The sequence below is a fragment of the Sphaeramia orbicularis genome, chromosome 24 (genome assembly GCF_902148855.1).
Source record: "Sphaeramia orbicularis chromosome 24, fSphaOr1.1, whole genome shotgun sequence".
NCBI lineage: Eukaryota > Metazoa > Chordata > Actinopteri > Kurtiformes > Apogonidae > Sphaeramia > Sphaeramia orbicularis.
In genome coordinates this window covers 47,165,473-47,180,642 of record NC_043979.1, presented here as the reverse complement: position 1 = coordinate 47,180,642, position 15,170 = coordinate 47,165,473, and the positions used below count along the sequence as shown (strand labels likewise).

The 15,170-nt window shown below is 35.4% G+C and overlaps 1 protein-coding gene across 1 annotated transcript in view; it reads left to right on the top strand.

Moving 5' to 3' along the window:
- LOC115414887 (collagen alpha-1(XII) chain-like) overlaps positions 1-10,519 on the top strand; it is a 108,660-nt gene extending 98,141 nt beyond the window's left edge. Inside the window, 6 exon segments of the mRNA XM_030128248.1 lie at positions 844-973; positions 2,606-2,745; positions 4,251-4,380; positions 7,172-7,312; positions 8,802-8,931; positions 10,393-10,519. Of these exon segments, the coding sequence (XP_029984108.1) occupies positions 844-973; positions 2,606-2,745; positions 4,251-4,380; positions 7,172-7,312; positions 8,802-8,917 (657 nt within the window). The 3' untranslated portion in view covers positions 8,918-8,931; positions 10,393-10,519.
- The last annotated feature ends 4,651 nt before the right edge of the window (positions 10,520-15,170 follow it).

The window sequence follows — 15,170 nt, the reverse complement described above, 5'->3', positions numbered from 1 at the left end:
CCTGAAACTGTTACACCTGAAACACTTACACCTGAAACACCTACACCTGAAACTGTTACACCTGAAACACCTACACCTGAAACTGTTACACCTGAAACACCTACACCTGAAACACTTACACCTGAAACACCTACACCTGAAACACTTACACCTGAAACACCTACACCTGAAACTGTTACACCTGAAACACCTACACCTGAAACACTTACACCTGAAACACCTACACCTGAAACACCTACACCTGAAACTGTTACACCTGAAACACCTACACCTGAAACTGTTACACCTGAAACACTTACACCTGATACACCTACACCTGAAACACCTACACCTGAAACACTTACACCTGAAACACCTACACCTGAAACTGTTACACCTGAAACACCTACACCTGAAACTGTTACACCTGAAACACTTACACCTGAAACTGAATCCAAGAACCCCTCTTCTTCCTCCTCCCCCTCCTCCTCCTCCCTCTTCTTCTCCTCTTCCTTCTCTTTCTTTTTGTCCTCCTCCTTCTCCTCCTCTCTTTCTTTCTCCTCTTCCCCCTCCTCCTCCTCCTCCTTCTTCTTCTCCTTCTTCTCCTCTTCCTCATCCCTCTTTTTCTCCTCCTCCTTCCTCTTTCTCCTCCCTCTTCTTCTCCTCTTCCTTCTCTTTCTTTTTGTCCTCCTCCTTCTCCTCCTCTCTTTCTTTCTCCTCTTTCTCCTCCCTCTTCTCCTCCTCCCCCTCCTCCTCCTTTTCCTTCTTCTTCTCCTCCTTCTTTTTCTCTTCCTCCTCCTCTCTCTCCTCCTCCTCCTCCTCCATTCCTCTCAGTTCATATATATGTCTCCTCTGCTCCTCCAGGACCAGGTCTCTGGAACCACCACCTCCACCGTCCTGAAGAACCTGGAGTCTGACACTGAGTACACCGTTACCGTGGTACCGGTTTACCCTGAGATGGAGGGGAAGTCCATGTCTGAGAACGGAAAGACCAGTGAGTCCAGCATCTGCTCAGTCTGACAGCAAACTGGTTTAGACTGGAAAACCTCCTGAACTTCACAAAACCAGATCAATACATCAGTGGTTCTAAGACAGAAGAAGACGATAAGAAGTATTTATGCACTTGAGTATCTAAAAATAGCGAGGTTTATATTGTACACTACAGTCAACATGAGGTTTGGTGGTTCAGTAAAGATCTAATGTCCACATTTGTTTGTATTTAGGTCCAGTCTGATACAAGTGAACAACAGGAACAACTCAAGTTTAATGGAATTAAACACAAACCAAAGTGGTCGTATTATGTGTGACACTGTTGAAAATAATCAACAAGAAGCATCAACAAAATGAACAAAATAATCAGCAAAAATGAATTAATTAATCAACAAAATGAACAAAATAATGAACAAAATGAACAAAAACGAACAAAATAATGAACAAAATGAACAAAAATGAACAAATTACCCACATGAACAAAATAATCAATAAAAATTAATTAATCAACAAAATTAACAAGATAATCATCAAAATGAGCAAAAATGAACAAAATAATCAACAAAATGAACAAAATTATCAACAAAATAAACAAAATTATCAACAAAATAAACAAAATTGTCAACAAAATGAACAAAAATGAACAAATAACCAACATGAACAAAATAATAAACAAAAATTAATTAATTAATCAACAAAATTAACAAGATAATCATCAAAATGAGCAAAAATGAACAAAATAATCAACAAAATGAACAAAAACGAATTAAATTAATCAACAAAATGAACAAGAATGAACAAAATTAACTACAAAATAATCAAGAAATCAAACAAAATCATCAACAAGTTGAACAAAAATTTGCAAAATAACACAAATTTCCCCAAGTCATCAGGTTTGATTGTTTGTGCTGGAGTTTGTCGTGGGGTCAAAGGTCACTATAAACAGTGACTTGTATCTTTTAAGGCTTTCACATATTTCCTGTATTTTCTTGTAAAAAAAAAAAAAGAATTAGAATTGAATGTCTGATCATTTCATCCCTGAGACATTTCCACAGTACTGTATGGATTCTTGATTTGATTAAATGTTTCCAACAATGTTTAAATTAGAAGAAATGCATTCATTTATTTCCTGTTAAATCCACATTTGATCGACTGTTAATGGCGTCGTATCCTTTTTACTAAGTTAACATGAAAAGTGTTGAGATTTTAGGGGCTTTTTGTCTCTGAATCTTTGTGTTTGTACATTTAGGACTTTTAGTGTGAAAGGTAATAACAGAATTGATGGATGCGTTTATTTCTTTGTGACAAATGAATGAAGACATGTCTAAAAATCATCTGAAACTCTGACGGCTGCGTTTGCCAAACTTTAATTTAGAGCAAAAATCCATAAAGTAGTTCTGTAACACACGGTCCAAACATCTAAATGAGACACAAATCTAATCTACTCCGCTGCGTATTCACCCCCCCTCTGGGAAATCAGAACCTGATGTGGAAATATTTCAGATTTCAGGGTTTTCAGGGTTCGGTCTGACGGTTTTAAATAAAATATCATATGATTCAGAGCCGACCTGCAGACATCAGCCTGACGTAATAACGAGCGTTTAGACGACTGATTAAAGCTGTGGTTTGTGCTCAGATCCTTTGGGCGGAGTCAAGAACCTGCAGGTGGTCGACCCCACCATCAGCACGCTGACGGCGCGATGGGAACCGGCCGTCGGAAACGTACGAAGCTACAAGGTTTTCTACACGGCCGAGCCGGGAGGAGAGCAGCAAATGGTACGAACGCATGAAAAGTCGCAGATTTTAGAAGAAAGATTCTGAATCAGATCAACTGGAACAGGTTTTTGGGTCGTCAGCTGATCAGCCATGAGCTACAGGGAAGGCGCTGTGTCCGGCGTAGATGTTCTTACAGGTTTCAGAAATTGTGATTATTATTATTATTTTTATTTTTTATTTTTTTACTGTTTCCAATGTGAAAAACCTAAACTTTTATTTTTTTTAAATTTATTTATTTTTATTTTATTTTTTAAAAATTCTTTTTATTGAAATTAGAACAAGGACAATATAAAAAGTAAAAAGTCATGTATAGTATCCACTATATGTGATGTCAGAATGACAAGAACACTACACCATCACTCACATGTGCACATACACAAAAAAAAGGGGGGGGGGGGTCTGTCTTAATATTACTTACTATTACTTAATATTAAGTTATCTATAAAGGGCTGCCAAATTGAATAAAATAACTTTACATTATCTTTTAGTGAAAATGTGATTTTCTCCAAATGTAAGTGTTGCAGAATGTCTTTGAACAGAACCTGATGAGTGGGAGGAGTTTTGCTCTTCCAGTTTAACAGAATAAGGCGTCTGGCCTTGGAAAAAAAAAGGACATTATTTTATTTTTTAAAAATCATACAAGTTTATTTATTTCTTTGTACAAATTAATTTTTGATTAAAAGTTTGGGGTTTTTTTAGGAGATAGGGTTTTTTCATGCAAGTCTATTTTTATTTAAGGGGTACATTTATTTTCAGATACTTCTTTTTAAATAAATCATAATCTCCTTTTTTTCTTATAGTGGATAAGTTTTGGGCTATTGTCCCTCTGGGCCACCGTAGTAGTGGGCTTTAGATATATTTACTTAAAAAAAAAACGGGTTTCCTTCTGTTTCCTCAAGAAGAACATGATACAATAAAGAGGCTCAGTGATGATGAGTAGATTAAATACAGAAAAAAACAGGATGTTCACTGAAAAATGAAAGAAAAAAAAAAAATAGTGATAAATCCCTCAGGAATTAACAAGGATTTAATGTCCAGTTTGACCAAAAGGAACCAAAACATATTTTTTTATTTATTTTTATGGATATTTTCAGCATTTATAAACACAAAACAACAACACTGTTTGGGAGTCACATTATTCATAGTCCATCCATACTTTGTTTCTTTCATTTTCCTTTTTTACTTTGTTTTCAATCTCTGTTTTGGGTTCTGAATAAAGTCCATTTTCCCCCATTTTTCTTCAGGAACCCAAACATATTTCAGTTGTCGTTTGAACCGGTCCTTGAACAGGTCTTTCCCCAAATGATGTTGCATTTAAATCATAAACTCATATGAACTTTATACTTCTGAGCGCAAATAGAAGCGACTACATGTGACTGAGTGTGAGTTGTGCCTCAGTCTGTTAATGCTTCCATGTGTCCGTCCGTCTGTCGTCGTCACACATTCTCGGGTCATTATTAGATGAACTTGTTGTCGTTGTGACTCTTTGACCTCGGCTCCAACAGGAGGAGGTTTCAGGAGGAACCACCAGCACCGTCCTGAGGAACCTGCAGTCTGACACCGTCTACAACGTGGCCGTTGTTCCCGTCTACCCCGACGTGGAGGGAATCCGCCAGGAGGAGAAGGGCAAGACAAGTGAGTGATTGAACTGCAGGAATGTGTCCAGGACAGGCTGCATCTGTCCCACAGACACTCCTGCCATAGTGTCCACTGTGGACGGCAGGGGCGGGGGGGTTATCTGTTACCCACACAGGAACGCATTACAGGCAACACAATGGTTTTATATAGATAATAGAAGCTGTCAAGTCCAGCACATTCTGAAAATAAACACCAACAATTTAATATTCAGCTCAGAGACAAGACATTAAACTGAAATTAAAGCTCAGTAATCGACTAAAAAACAAAACTACTGTAGATTTGATCACATTAAACAGGAGGAAACTCAGCTGTGGTTTAATGAACATCTGAAAAAGAACAGATCTGTATGTATATGTATGTGTGTATGTATATATATATATATATATATATATATAAAAAAAAAAAAATATATATATATATATATATAATATATATATATATATATATATATATTATTTTTATTTTTATTTTTATTATTTATTTATTTTTTTGGTCCTATATTTTCTTTTTTTTTTTTTTTTTTTTTTTTTTTTTTTTTTGATTGTCATGATTAATTTAAAGATATTAAATTTGGAGGAGAGTGGAAAGAGATGGAAAAAACAAAAACTCAGCCATTGTGTACCAGCTGTATGTGGAATCTATTTTATAAATGTTCAATAAAAGTTAATTATAAAAAAAAAGAAAAAGAACAGATCTGTTAGATTATACACAGATACGACCTCAAATGTATATATACAGAAGAAATAATAATACAATATCTATAAAAACAGTAGTGAAAAACAGGCAAGTGCACATTAGAAAGTATTAGTAGAAATAAAGTAGTAATAATAGAAATAAGTAATTATGCTAGAATATTTACATATATATATATATATACTACAAAGAAAAAGTCAGGATATTTCCTTTTTTTTTGGTCTTTTTTTTTTTGCAATTTTTGCCATTTGTAAATGAAACTATGTCTGGTCAGTAAAAAATGTATCCTTAAACCTTTTGTTTGTAGTGTATACACACACACACACACATATATATATATATATATATATATATATATATATATAGATATATATATATATATATGAAATATAACAAGAAAATAATATACAATAACTATAAAAACTGTTGTGAAAAACAGATAAGTGCACATTGGAAAGTACTAGTAGAAATAAATGATAAAGTAGTAATAATAATAATGAATAAGTAATAATGTTAGAATATTATAATATACACAATATGCATATATTCATGTATAGATAGAGAGATAGAGATTAATAATGACAGGATAAAAATGATAAAGTGATAATAGTTTTAGCAGTAACAATGACATATAAGTAATATGAATATGTAAGTAATAATAATAAGAATAATTAACAATAAGAAAAACAAATTGACAACAACAAACAAACATTGCCCAACGTAAACTGCACAGTTCATATTTAGTTGTTAATAAGAAGGTTTATGTGAAACCACAGTGTCCAAGCTCTGTTCCAGAAACCAGACAACTGTATTAAAAACTACAGTTTTAGTAAATAAAGTAGAAAATTACAACAGGAATTAAACACCACCTGATAAATTGATGATTTATGGAAGAACCGAGACATAAACGTCCAGTGGTCCGTGGTTCATCTTCATGACAGACTGTAGACTGTGTTTGTGCCTCAAAGCCTCATGGGAGATGCAGTTTTTGATGCTGAAACCCTTTTCTGTTCTAAGGTTTTGTAGTTGAGACAGTTTGACCTAAATTTTGAGAAATAACAGAGTCGAGGCTGTAAAACTGAGACTGGATTGGATGTCAGGGCTTTGTGTCTGGAACTAAACATTTATTTGGAATGAAGTCACTGGTGTTTGGACGTTAAATCCTTTTTCAACAGCTCACTTTCACAGACCGTTTCTGCATAAAACAACACCACCACATTACATTAACAAAACATGAACATTAGAAAAGCACCAAAATGAGCTGAAACCACAAGAAGCTGGAAAATCTGCCAGTTATGCACAAAGAATTCAGGTTGTAGTAAAAAAAAAAACAACCCAGCAGCGTGGCCCTTTAAACCTGTGACTGAGACTCCAGACTATGTTTACATGGCTCACAAAAGAGCATAATGAATGCCAGAGAGTTTGGGCTGCGTTCCCGACTCTGGCACATCCGGACGGTCCTGATGTGGTTAAACCCCACCCGCCTGGTTTGCCCTAGAGGATAAAACAATCACTCAGCAGAATCTGCAACAGTTACTCAGACATTTATCCACTTGAATCAAAAATAAAAGTAAAAACGAGACATTTCTGACAGTGTTTTTTTGTGCTGAGGGGTAAACACCACCCGCCTGGTTTGCCCTGCAGGTTAAACAAGCGTCCTGCTTAATATGCAGCAGTTATTCAGAGGTTTAATCCTTTAGAATCAAAAATAAGAATAAAAACAAGACATCTGTGACATTGTTTTTTGTGCTAATAGATAAACACCACCCGCTTGGTATGCCCTAGAGGTTAAAACAAGCGTCCTGCTTAATCTGCAGCAGTTATTCCAAGGTTTTATCCTTTAGGATCAAAAATCAGAATAAAAACGAGACATTTCTGACATTGTTTTTTTGTGCTGATGGGTAAACACCACCCGCCTGGCTCAACCCTAGAGGATAAAACAAGCATCCTGCTTAATCTGCAGCAGTTATTCAGAGGTTTTTGAGTCTGATCTTTGAATAGAATAATAAAAAAAGTGCATATTTCATTGTTTTGTTGTCCTGACGTGTTCATTCTGAGCATTGTGGACGGTCGTACTGTGTCCCGTCTGTTTCAGAACCCTCTGGGCGGAGTCAAGAACCTGAGGGTGATCGACCCGACCATCAACTCCCTCAGGGTTCGATGGGAACCGGCCGAAGGCGAACGTCCGACAATATAAAATCCTCTACGTTCTGCTGCCGGGGGAACCGAGAGTGTGGTAGGTTTATGACCTCAGAATCCTGATGGAAATCAGAATTCAACTCTTAAAGTGTTAAAAGAGGAAGAGTTGAAGTTCGTTTGTTGATACTTTACGTATTTATTCATTTATTAATTTACATATCAGGGACAATGCAGTGGAACATAGCAATGGTTAGAACATTTGTTGTTCTGCATATAGAGGATTTAGCATTTAGCATTTAGCTTGTTTGCAGCTCCTGAGAAATATATTTACAGTATAAGATGAAATAAAAATGAAATATAAAGAAAAAAAAAGAAATCTGGTATTTATATAAACGTTTATATACATTTAGATTTAAATATTATTAATATATTTACACTGCAGTTGCACATGGTGGGGGGGGGGGGGGGGGGTACTGGGAACTGTAATAGAGTCTAATGGCAGTAAATGTAAATGCTGTATAAACGACAACAGTATACATTTTTCAGTTCCAGATGCCTGTTACTGAAATGCCTTCAGAAAAATAACTGTAATTGTACCAATATTCTGTTAGTTCTTAAATGTGTGTGTTTGTAGATTCACTGTGATCTCTACGTTATAGTGTACATGTGGAAATGATAAAGTGAGGCAGAATATTATTAAAATTGCACTATTTTACTTTAGAAATTTCAGGTTGTTCATGTTATTCACATTTTGTTCTTGTTTTTGCTGAATTTGATCATATTTATCAGCTTTTTGTTATTTTTTTTGTTTATGTCTGTTCATTTGGTTCATGTTTTGTTCCTTTTTGTACAAGTTTTGCACTTGTTATTCTTTACTTTGTTCGTATTGTTTTTTTTGTTTGTTTTTCTGGTAATTGTGTTCATGTTTCTAAAATTTCTCAAAATCACTAAATATTCTATGTATTTGTAGATCCACTGGGATCTGTAAGTCATAATGAACATGTGTAAATGATAAACTGAGGCAGAATATTGATAAAACTCCACTTTTTTATCTTAAAAATCTCATGTTGTTCATGTTATTCACATTATTTTAAAGGATAGTTTGTAAATGTAAAAATTTTCACAGTGTAATTTAACTTTTCCGCTGTGATATGTACGTTATAATGTACATGTAGAAATAATAAACTGAGGCGGAATATTATTAAAACTGCACTATTTTACTTTAGAAATTTCAGGTTGTTTATGTTACTCACATTTTTTTAAAGGGCAGTTTTGCGACTACTATTACTTGGTACTAAAACAAAGAGAAACAAATTGGAGTTGTCATTATTTATAGGTTATTTTGTTATTATTTTACTGCTCTGATCCACTTTAGATCCTATTGGACTGAATGTGGAACCTGAACTAAAATGAGCTTGACATGAACGTGCGCACAAATCCAAGATATTAAAGATGTGAAACCCGGAAACCGAACCACAGTAAAAGCCTGTGTTCATCCTCTGGAGATCAGGAACATTCCATCCAGTAGTTGTTATGATTCGGTGGTTGTCGGTTTTGTGATTCGACGTGTGTTTGTTTCATCTCAGACTCAGGTTTCGGGGATGACGACCAACACGGTGCTGAGAGACCTGAAACCAGACACCGAGTACAAAGTGACACTGGTACCAGTTTACACCGACGTGGAGGGAAAACCCATGACTGAGAACGGAAAGACAAGTGAGTCCAAAACCTGAACTCTGTAAGGACAGGACCAGGTTTATGTAGGATGTTTTTGCAATAAAAGTGTCAGAAAAGACCCTTAACTTTCAATATCTGTCCATTATTTATCATTATTATATGTAATAAATGCTTGAAACAGTGTGTTATAGCAAAAAATAAAAAACAGACCAGAATTTTTACCATATTTATTATAAAAAACAACTGTAAATTTTTTAAATGTAACTTTATGAGATTATAGACCTAAACTTCCATCTATTTGAGTTCATAGATCATTGTCTGTCCATGTTCTTCTTCTGTTTGGTTCTTTGGTGCCATTTGGATCCTATGTGATAGTCTGTGTTCACTTTGTGTCTAGTTGTGTAAATCTATAGATTTACAGATATATATATATATATATATATATATATAATATATATATATATATATATATATATATATATAAATATACAGACATTTATAGAATATTTACAGATCAAATACAACTATCAATGAACTATAGAAACTGCAAAAATACAGATGAAAACGGTGAACAAAACGACAAAAACACGTCAAAACACACTAGTAGAACACTCCAAAACAGCACAATCACTATTATATACAGTTATTTACAAGAATTTGCCCCAAAAACACTGCTAAGACCCCCATTAAAATGCTGCTAAAAGTAATAAAAATCTTCTCTCTCTCTCTCACCGACTGCACTCTGCTCCTCTAAGCTCCACCCACTTCTACCCCTCCCCCTCACTGAATGCAGACACACACTACATCTCTCTCTCTCTCTCTCTCTCTCTCTCTCTCTCTCTCTCTCTCTCTCTCTATATATATATATATATATATATATATATATATATATATATATATATACACACACACACACACAAATATACAGACATTTAGAGAATATTTACAAATCACATATAACTACCAATGAACTATAGAAACTGCAAAAATACAGATAAAAACAGTGAAAAAAACAGCAAAACTCCACAAAACACATCGAAACCCACTAGTAGAACACTCCAAAACAGCACCATCACTATTATATACAATTATTTACATGAATTCACCGCTGAAACACCACCAATATGCAGTTAAAATGAACAAAAATCTTCCTTTTCTCTCTGACTGACCGCGCTCTGCTGCTCTAAGCTCCGCCCACTTCTACCCTAATGTGTCATATATCAATCAAAAGCTCCCAATCTCAGCTAAAAGATCATGTTTGAATTTTGTCAATAGCATAAAGGGTTCAAGTGTTACAGTAATTTGAAGGACGGTGTCACCGGAGACACTGTCATCTTTAAAGGGTTGTGTAGTCTTATATTCAGAGGTTTCATTTAAGGACCAGATGTACATTTTCCCTCCTTTCCTGTGTCTGTAAGCCCCACCCATCTGTTACTATGACACGTATTTGGACTCCACCCTCATACTGACAGTGGACCTGTGGTTGTGTTTGATTGACAGAGGCTCTGGGCGGAGTTAAGAACCTGCAGGTCACAGATCCAACCACCAGCTCCCTGAAGGTTCGATGGGAACCAGCGGAGGGAAACGTCCGCCAGTACAGACTGTTCTATGTCCCTGCAGCCGGAGGAGCCGAGGACATGGTGAGACTGGACAATAATAATAATAATAATAATAATAATAATAATGAGTAGGATGATGATATATATAATAATGATAATAATGATAATAATAAGAATAATAACAACAATGACAACGACGATGATGATTATAATAATAATAATAATAATAATAATTGTGATGATGATGGTAATAATGATGATGAAGATATAATAATAATAACGATAACAACAACAATAAGAATAACAATAACAATAATGATAACAACAACAACAACAACAACAATAATAATAATAATAATAATAATTATAATAACAAAGAATACATTTCAGGTTGTTCTTGGTTGTTTCATTTTCATGGTGTAATTTAACATTTTTCCGTTTTAAAACTGTTATTATTTCTAGATTTTTCTGTTATTATTTTACTGGTTTGGACCGTATATGGATCTAACATGAGGTTGACGTGTGTGTTGTAGAATAAACCTAAATGCTGAAATTATATTTGCTGTGTTTTCGTCATCACCTGTGACCTCATGCCCAGATGTGTGGTTGGTCAGTTGTATGGTGTCTGGTCTTTAAACCTCTGTGGGGTCAGTTCTTTTAACCCGGGTCTGTTCTGGTCTGAACAGGAGCAGGTTTCAGGTGGAACCACTAACACCGTCCTGAGGAACCTGCTGTCAGATACCCCCTACACCGTCACCGTGGTCCCGGTTTACCCCGAAGGAGAAGGTCTACGGCAGTCTGAGACCGGGAAGACACGTGAGTCCACCAGACCCCCTTTACTTCATCAGCTTCTGCAGGTTCCTCCAACACCTTCGACAAACACAACGTCCGTAGAACTGCATTTATACGACTAAAACATGAATCCTTACAGACCCAGATCCTCTTTAGTGTCAGTTCCCACATGAATTTTTCTCTATATTTGACTTTTCTTAAGTAATTTATCTCCAATTCTAATAATATTATCTTCCATATTTGACATTTTTTCAGTGTAAATCCTGTACTTTCCTAAATTTAATTCACCAATCATGTAGATATGTCTTAAAAACTCAAAAGGTATTCTAACAAAACCGAGAAAACAGACTTTTTCAGCCAAATATATCATTAACTTAACATAAAAACAAACGTCTGCAACCTTATTTTGTTCAATTTTAATTCATTTTGTTCATATTTATTCATTTTATTTATTATTTTATTTGGTTTTGTTCAATTTGTTGCTTATTTCACTTATTTTTCTACATTTTGTTTCCCATTTTATTATTTATTTTCTTCAATTTTGTAAATCCATGTAAATAATTGGTGTAAAATATTTCAGTAACCTTTGAATTTACTCATCAACGTCTACATGATCAGTGAAATAAATATAAGAAAATATGTGATTTTCCACCGAAAAATGCAAAATACAGAAGACAATATTAGAATAAAAGGAAATAAATAACATAGGGAAGATCATATATGGAGAGAAATTCATGCACAAGTCGCCACAAAAATACTAGTTGTAATGAGGATTTTTCTTTAAGCGGATGTGGATGCTTGTTTTTATGTTCTGTTAATGGTATATTTTACAGGAAAATGCCACTTGTTCTTCAGTTTTTCTCTGTTTTGATTGAATAACCTTTGAATTTACTCATAAACATCTACATGATCAGTGAATTAAATATAAAAAAAATGCATTATTTACACTGAAAAATGTCAAATACAGAGGATAATATTACAATAAATGATGCTAAATCACTATTTCATTTGGAAGTCCCCACATAAACAGTTGTAAGTCTTCGAAGGGTAACCGGTACGGTATGTTTTTTGTTATTTGCACTAGTTTTCCTCTTCAGGTCAGAGGTGAAACTGCATTTTATCAATGACTAAAGTTGAATCTACTCTTAAAAAACCATCAGAATGTTTTTTTTTTTCGTCAGTGCGGATGTGAACTGGGTCTTAAATAACGTGGATAATCTTCTTAAATTCACTTGTTAAAGCCGGTGTTGTGGATACAGTCTGACTTTAGGGCTGTTTAGTGTTTCCTTCTATTTCCTAGAGGACAAACATGTCTGCTGATGCATGTTAGAGGTTCACTGATGGGTTTTTAATGGTTCTCAGACCACAGCCGAGCTCCAAGCTGTAAAATCACCAGACTGGTTTTTAAACCACGGACCCCCCCAGTTCAGTTCCACCTCCAGCTGACTGTAAAAGGATGAAACAAACAGAAACTGAGTCTGTAGGTGAAGGAGCTCAGGCACATGGTTATGTTTTTTACCGTCCTGATGTGAACCTGAGCGGGATTCACCCTGAACCCACTGGAGCATTTATAGACAAACCCGAACCCCCCAGGTGAGCCTGAAAACCCAGAGGAAAAAAGAACAGAACCCGAAGAACTAACCGAAAAAAAAAGACAAAAAACAGGCGAAAAAAAAAAAACAGAAACAGTGGATGAGAGTCCTGTAGGAGCCATGAAAAAGGCTGAGAGGAAACAAAGACGGACTGTTCGGACAAACTGAAGGAAAACGACAGGAAAATAAGAGGAAAAACTACAGGAAAATAACAGGAAAACTACAGGAAAATAAGAGGGAAAACTACAGGAAAATAATAGGAAAGTAACAGGAAAACTACAGGAAAATAACAGGAAAATGACAGGAAAATAAGAGGGAAAACAACAGGAAAATAATAGGAAAATAACAGGAAAACTACAGGAAAATAACAGGAAAACTGCAGGAAAACAAGAGGGAAAACTACAGGAAAATAATAGGAAAGTAACAGGAAAACTACAGGAAAATAAGAGGGAAAACAACAGGAAAATAATAGGAAAATAACAGGAAAACTACAGGAAAATAACAGGAAAACTGCAGGAAAACAAGAGGGAAAACTACAGGAAAATAATAGGAAAGTAACAGGAAAACTACAGGAAAATAAGAGGGAAAACAACAGGAAAATAATAGGAAAATAACAGGAAAACTACAGAAAAATAAGAGGGAAAACAACAGGAAAATAATAGGAAAATAACAGGAAAACTACAGGAAAATAACAGGAAACTGCAGGAAACAAGAGGGAAAACTACAGGAAAATAATAGGAAAGTAACAGGAAACTACAGGAAAATAACAGGAAAATGACAGGAAAATAAGAGGGAAAACTACAGGAATATAATAGGAAGATGACAGGAAAACTACAGGAAAATAAGAGGGAAAACTACAGGAAAATGACAGGAATATAATAGGAAAATAACAGGAAAATAATAGGGAAAAGAACAGGAATATAATAGAAAATAAGAGGGAAAACTACAGGAAAATAATAGGAAAGTAACAGGAAAACTACAGGAAAATAACAGGAAAATGACAGGAAAATAAGAGGGAAAACTACAGGAATATAATAGGAAGATGACAGGAAAACTACAGGAAAATAAGAGGGAAAACTACAGGAAAATGACAGGAATATAATAGGAAATAACAGGAAAATAATAGGGAAAAGAACAGGAATATAATAGGAAAATAAGAGGGAAAACTACAGGAAAATGACATGAAAACTCCAGGAAAATAACAGGAAAATAATATGGAAACTACAGGAAAACTACAGGTAAATGACAGGAAAACTACAGGAAAAAAACAGGGAAAAAAGCAGGAAAACTACAGGAATATAATAGGGAAAACTCCATATGTCCATCAAAGTCGAAAGTTTAATTTAGTTCAGGTTCCATATTCAGACCCATATGATCTAAAGCAGGGGTGTCAAACATGTGGCCTGGGGTCCAAATGCAGACCACCAAAGGGTCCAAATGCAGACCACCAAAGGGTCCAGTCTGACCCCTGGGATGAACTTCTGGAACGGAAAACTTAAACTGAACATGTGAATCCTTTTGGTTCAGGTTCCGTGTACAGACCAGTTCAGTCTCAGTGGGTCACATCAGTCAAATTCTATCATAATAACAACTTTACACACGTTTCTCTTTGTAAACGTAAACATTTTCCTGTATTTTCACTGAAACTATCATTTCACATTAAACCTGAATAAACAGGACCAAGCTGCAGTGTCATTTTAATAATATTCCACCTGTTTCTAAATGTTTGTAGATCCACTTTCGATCATGTTGGTCTGTTTGTGGAACCTGAACTAAACTGTTTATATTTCCAGTGTATTTTCTGGGACGGTTTTGGACTCTGTGGGTCCAGTTTTTGGTCCGTGGGCCTTATGTTGGACCCCCTGGTTTAGCAGCAGCAGGTCGGTCTGTGTGGTCGGTCGGTTTTCCCTCTGCCCAGACGTCATGCCGTGCCTTGCTCGCTCAGCACAAATGCATCCTGGGTTGTTTTTTTTTTAATGGGCCCGCTGTGTGAGAGGAGCTTCAGCGTTTATTCCTGTATTTACAGTTTGACTCGTGGAGGTTTGACCGACGTGCTGTCACCCAGACTTTTATGGAAGCGTCTCCGACTGATCGACCTCTGAAAGTATTTTTATTGGTTGGTTTTTGTGACGTTTTAGCATCAGCAGACGATGGGTATTTAAGGTATAAACGTCTGATTATGTTTAGGGCCACGTTTTCCTACAGTGTCATAAAACAAAGGTGGTGAAATGAGGGAAAGACTGAGGTTATGGAGAAGTTTAATACCAGTCCAATTAACACAAAGACACGCTTTAACCTGCATTAGTTTAGTTTAGCACCAAACAGATCAACATCC